Raw genomic sequence first — 6,332 nt, 5'->3', positions numbered from 1 at the left:
TATTTGGCTTTTTCTTGTGATCCCATTTATTAAAATTTTCAATCAAAAACCTTGCCATATTCTATTTTAATGATAGTAGCTCGTTTTGTATATAGAGTTGTACTTTATTATAAAAAAGCTAAATTTACGATATTGAACTGTAATCTTTGGACATCTAAAGGTCTTATCTCGGCTCACAGCTTTGGGTTGACAAAGCACTGTTCTTGCAAGTCTGTGACTCGCCAGACTTGTAGAAAACAATGCACTCCCTGTTGGCTGAGATCTAATTTCAACAACTGGTAATTGCACTGGTGTCATAAGGGACAGTGATTGGCACTGAGCTACATGGAAGGATCTCTCCACTGGATAATCAGTCTGTTTATTACAGTATAAAATATGCCATATGCTCCAATATTACCAAATAAATATTTGTGTACAATAGATACTGTATTCCCCACTAAAAGGCCATTATGGGTGGCAGTATCAGTATCCAGAGGCCCAAGCAGGGCTGGGAAGCATGGGAGCAGCATATTTTTGTTCTTGACATGAGCTAGTAGCATGATTTGGTAAGAAGTATATTTTTAAAGGAAGCCTGTCTTGTATTGTGAATGAAGTTTTACTGTTATTGTACAGCTCTTCTAAAAGTGAAATGGCACTTTCACAGTTTTGCATTCTTAAGTTGTTAGCATCATTTTTTGTGTACAGACTATCCCAAGGCAGTTAAAATCAATAATGTCTTGTTAGTATTTCCAATCTGAGATTTTAAGTAGGGGAAAGTATTAGAAAGATTTTCTGAAGAATTTAAAATTTCTGGTTACCTGGCTTTCATGTTGAAAAGCTTTGAAACATTCTGACCTGTGACAGCCGGGTTTGGGAAACAAGAATTTTTTTGTTCTAAATCTATTACATTATTTGGGAGTTGATCAACTGTGCCCCAGTTTTGAAAGAGGTATAATAATAAATATCAGAACCTGTTAGTTTTTGTTATGTACAGTAATCTGGTTCCAATGGTCAGACTTAAAGAGGAAGTAACCCAAAACAAAAATCACCTTTACCTTCAATCCTTCGGGAGGTTTCTTCCATCGCGTCCCACGTCGTCCTGGTATCAGTCTTCCCACCAGTGCAGAGGGAGCGCCAGGCGCCGCCATCTTCTCTTCTTTCTCGTCCTTCTTCCTACGTCATCCGTTGCAGGCGTGAGATCGGCATTTTTTTCCATTTTGATGAAAGGGCTCCTTCTGCGCATACCTGAGATACACGGGCATGTGCAGGAGGAGCTGCCAAGAGCCTCCTGGAATGCATGACATAGGTATCCTGGGAGGCTCTGCGCTCTCCCCCCCAAGCGGTAATCTTGAGTGTGACTCAGGGTGGATTTTACTTGCAAAAATCACGCAATGTCGCTTTAAGCTAAGGAAAACCCCACTTATCTTGCTTTGTTGTCCCCCGTCGTCCTTCTGGTCCCTGCAGGTCCTGGGGACATGTCTTTTCCCTCTGATCTCCAGGCGCATAGTGAAGAGCTGAGATCTACGGGGTTTCCTGTGACATCAGTGCAGGTGCGGGTGGAGCGGCGGGAAATTCAAATCATTTTGTTTTGGATTCAATACAAAATAGCTGTATTGAGTCCAATACAAAGAAATCTTCATAATTTATATATAATATTAGTGTGTGTTACCATACAGTTATATTACATTTTAACTATTTTTTAAGTTTATTAAATTATTTACCTATTGGACATATTTTGTGGCGTTATGCCTAAGAATTATAGCCTACAATGTAAAATAAATTTCCATGCAAAAAAATTGTAATTTTGCACCGAAATTTGTACACAATTAGACCACTAGGGAGGTAAAAGTGAAAATTTCGAGTTTAGCTACGCTTTAAGTGACCATTTCACTACCAATCTTATAAATGACAAATCTTTCCAACCCAGTGTAGATTCTTTCATAAGACTGAATTGTGACGGGTTCTCCTTAAATATCTAAGCCCAAAATGATGATAAAAAAAAAAACATAAAGCAAAATGGAATTGCCGGTTTCGAAAGCACTATCTTTTTAACTGAAGGATTTTCATTTATGATGGCTATGATTAAGGGACAGGAAACATTTCAGCTTTGTGTTGCTGCTTTTTGTGCCTTTGGTGGGTTTTTGTGAATCTTGGGTTGCTTAGTAACCATTCAGCAATTGTCTAGCACAAAAAAAAAAACAAATGATATTGTGGAAAACTAAAATTCTGCCTCTTGCTGTTTTTCATGAGATTTCAGTTTTTTTTTTTGATTTCTTGTGGAACTAATCATTTTGTAATTTTCCATCGTAGGCCTTGATGATGATGACCTAAAAGGTGAGTTTTTTTTTTTTTTGCCCTCACTTCTATTCTCTCCTGTGACATTTTGTAGTCTGTGTTAATGAAATGTAAAATCTCCACCTCTGTTGTGTTTTAGCTGGGGACACTACAGTAATTCTGGCCAATGGAGATGCCATCTCTGCAGAAACACAGACAACCTTAATAAACGGCTACACTTGCAATGACTGTAGCATGATGTCTGAAAGCAGTAATGTCCTCACAGCGTATTCAGCAACCCGTTCACCTGCGTTGTCTACGTACACCACAACTACTAAAGTATACACTCGTGACAGGAGCCAAAAGCACAAATCAAGTAAGATGTTTGTTCTGCCCATCATGGCTGTCTAGTTTTTATTGTTGAATTTTGCTGTGGCTTGCTCTTGTGTGTGCAGTCTACAAATTTGAATATTCAAACATGCAGCTTTTAAAATACACATTTAAACCACATGCAAAGTATTCAAAATCTGTTTGTGTACATTGTGTGAAAGGGACATGTAGCCAACTTCTACTGCTCTGGTAGGGGGTAAGGCAGGTGATTGCTGTGCCTGCTCTTTCTGATGCCCGGAAGTGCCCTATTTGGTAGTTCTCTGTTTTACACTGGGGCAGGGCAGCGCATGACAAATTTAGTGTTCGTTGCCATGAGATTCCAGTAACACCTAAAATTTGGTCACCTGTCTACTGCACCTCTTTACTTTGTTCTAGCTTTTTAAATGCCCAACCTCCTAGTATATTTCATTTTTTCCTCTTTGTATTATTCCCCAACTGTCCAAGGACCCAACTTTTCAGTAACCACCTTAAAACAGCCAGGTGGTTACTGAAAAGTGCTGGGTGGTGATTGCTGATGGCTAACAAATTTCTTAAAGCTCTTTGTAAGAGTGGGGTGGGCACATCATGCCCTCACTTTTTTCAGGACCCCCGTATAGGCTCTCCCTGTGCTCTTGCCATAGATAGCCCTCACTATTACCATTCCCCCTCTTTTTTACAACTACACCCCTGGTTCTCTACCTAGTAGCCTCTGTCAGCACTGCGTAAGTTGCTGCCAGTCACTTTCCTGCTAACCTCTCTGGCTGGCTTCCACAATTGAGAGAAATAATAAAGCACATTGACGTGGCAGAGCTGAAAAAGTTAAGAATGAAACCCCAGAAAGTAGCAAGCAAGTAAAAATGTGAGGAGAACCAGAGACCGTTTTAAAAGTAATGGCAAGTCTCTTTAAGGTCAACTTTCCACTTGCAATGTTGATGTCTTGTAAATTGTAGACTCTAGATTGTGTGAGTATTAACTGCACTTGTGTGGTCCGCAGTATGATCTTGGTTGCTGACTTAACGCATTTAGTGTATACTGCCTGTTCAATGCAAACTTTAAGCAGAAATATGGAGATTGCAGTGGTGGCCTCCAAAAATTTGAACTACCCTGCTGTTATGTGGATTGTCACTGACTGGGGAACACCATGAGTATAGAAAAAAAGTAAAAAAATAGTTATTTCTAGGAAAGTGACCCTGGTTATAGATTCTGCATGGTAGATGGGTCCTTTTGCAGGATTAGAAGTCAATTAGTCTTCATTATTTCCTTTGAGCTCCTGACTGTTTTCCTGGAACTGCTGCTGGGTGCCATCATGTTGGATAAAATGTCAGCAGCCCCTGAAGACTGCTACTTGTGATTCTTTAGTTTTCTCCTTAGCTTTGCCACTAGCTATGTATAGAGGCACACACCCGTGTGTGTGTGTGTGTGTGTGTGTATATATATGTATATATCCTTGGCATTCTCTTTTAACCTTTAGCAACCTAATTTTTCACCTATGCACTTAATTTAAATTGCCAAGCATGTACTTTTATCAACCTACTGTTATTTGAAGATGAATAAACTGTGTCCACCTGATTTATGGAAAAGACATGTGAAGGCTATTCATAGATGTTTAAGTCAATATGTAAATGTTTTTGGGTGTTGGCAGAAAATATATTATTGTAAGATGGATAACAAAGTAGTTGTATAATATGAATAGCAATGGCTACTTGCACATACTTGGTGCTACTGTACATCAAATATATTTATATACTTTTTTTATAGGTATCAAAAAAAGATGTCTAATTTTTTTGTTAAAAAAAGCTTAATTAAAATGTCAATATAATGCTCAGGTGAAGCTGAGGAAACTTTTCAAAGATAATCTATTGAAATGTTAATACACATTACAATAATTGTGACTTGATTACTGTGATTAATGTGGTTACTGGTATAGGTACAATTGTGGACTTCTCAAGATAAAAGGCTTCCAGCTCTAGAATTGTTTTGGCTGGTGGACTTTCCTCCATAGATGCCACCCAGAGGCATCTGTTTTTGTGTCTACTATTGTTTGTGGTTAAGGACTGCAGCGTGACAAATTACCATGCACAAATTGCTTAAGTTAGTGTATAACTTTCAGGAATGTTTGGATGAAATTATTTTCTTCATATGTATGACTGCTTTTCATGGTCAACATAGGTTTGTTTGAAAATAGTTATCTGTTTTGCATGTTGTACACTGAGGTAGTAGACATAACCTACAAAAGCCGCAGAAAACAATTTTTGTCTATTTAAACATTGATGAGCGTTTATAGAACATCCAAACTTTGCTTTCTTTTGATAAACAGTACATTTAGTTCTGCTTTAAAATTGTGGGATTTATATGTAAAGCTTTACATACATACTTTTTGGTATTGGGAAGTTTAAATCTTGATTTAGTGGCTAATGCTCCCTGAAAGCATGAAGCTGATTGTTTACTGTTGGACGAACAAATTATTATAATTTTGTGATGGGCAAACTATTTTATGAATCAGTCAAGATGTAATAAAAATATGTAGTCAATCTCTAAGAAAAAAAAAAAAAAAAAACCCCTACGTTACCAGTATTTGCGATTTAGTATGCGCAAAGGATGTCTAGTAGGTTAAATGGTAGTTGCCTTTTTTTTTCTGTCTCGTTTATGTGACTTTAATGTAAATTGTAATTTTTCCTATTAGGAGAATTGCCTTACTACGCACACAAGACAGTGGTATTGGCCAAAAGTGCTGTGGCCACCATGACAGCACTGTTTATGAAAGTCTTTCATATGGTCATGCTGAAGCTTGGTTATGAACAAAAAGGTACCAGAATCTATCATCGGTGACTCCTGTGCACACTTTATTCTGATTCACTTCACTTTGCTTTGTGGTGTTTGACAATTGAGCTTTTTAACTTTTCCGTCCTCTGTAAATTCACAGTAGGATATTTCCACTAAACACTTTAGCGCACATCGTACATCCAGAGAGGAAGCTAGCATGTATAAAAATGTCTTTATTGAAATGTGTATGTAACTTGGAAACCTTCTGGGCCATTATTCAAGTTGGCACTGGTTGTTCCAATGTAATTTTTTTTTTTCTTAGATGGGAGCATGCATTGGTTAAATCCAAACTTTGTGTTGCATTACTTTCATGGTTTAGCTCTTTAATGTTCCAACTTCTCTCTTGTGGTGATTGTTGCTGGTTATCTGGTGATCTCACTTATTGGTGCTGTGGGGAAAGAAAGTGAATATTTGACTTTATAAATGGCCTGCATGTCTGTGAAAGTTCTCATTTATCCACTTCATTGTTTATCTAGTAGCAGTTATTCACTTTCAACTGGCCTTGTTCTTGTAATGTTGAGTAATGCTTGCAGCTTTCCAGCCTGCCTTATCAAACTGATTAAACAGTTTGGAAAGCTGCAAAATGTCAAAACTCCAGATGAGTTTGACTAACTTTTAGTAAATATAGTCTAAAATGTTTGTTTTTTTTTGTAAAATTTACAGTTTTCCATTATGTGGCATACAGTTTAGTATAGGGGAGAGCAATAACAGTTTATTAGCACTCTGCAAGCATTAAGCAAATTTTATTCCCAGCTTAGTTTCTGGTCTCCCAGGTGTCATGCAAATCCATGCATAGACTCTTTATTTTATTTCCCCCGTGTGTGTTCCAGCTCACTCCAATTACTGTGGAAGTATGAATGTGGCAGGCTATCAAACGGAGGATGGAC

General features: G+C 37.8%; 1 protein-coding gene across 1 annotated transcript in view; it reads left to right on the top strand.

Annotated features, from left to right (window-relative positions):
* SUN1 (Sad1 and UNC84 domain containing 1) overlaps nucleotides 1–6,332 on the top strand; it is a 37,122-nt gene that overhangs the window by 16,986 nt on the left and 13,804 nt on the right. The window contains exons 5-8 of the mRNA XM_072419069.1: nucleotides 2,290–2,313; nucleotides 2,414–2,629; nucleotides 5,306–5,428; nucleotides 6,276–6,332. Of these exons, the coding sequence (XP_072275170.1) occupies nucleotides 2,290–2,313; nucleotides 2,414–2,629; nucleotides 5,306–5,428; nucleotides 6,276–6,332 (420 nt within the window). The remainder of the gene's footprint in view (nucleotides 1–2,289; nucleotides 2,314–2,413; nucleotides 2,630–5,305; nucleotides 5,429–6,275) is intronic.

Source organism: Pyxicephalus adspersus, chromosome 7 (genome assembly GCF_032062135.1).
Source record: "Pyxicephalus adspersus chromosome 7, UCB_Pads_2.0, whole genome shotgun sequence".
Lineage (NCBI taxonomy): Eukaryota > Metazoa > Chordata > Amphibia > Anura > Pyxicephalidae > Pyxicephalus > Pyxicephalus adspersus.
Note: the sequence above shows the minus strand (reverse complement) of the source record. Positions and strands in the feature narration are given on the sequence as shown.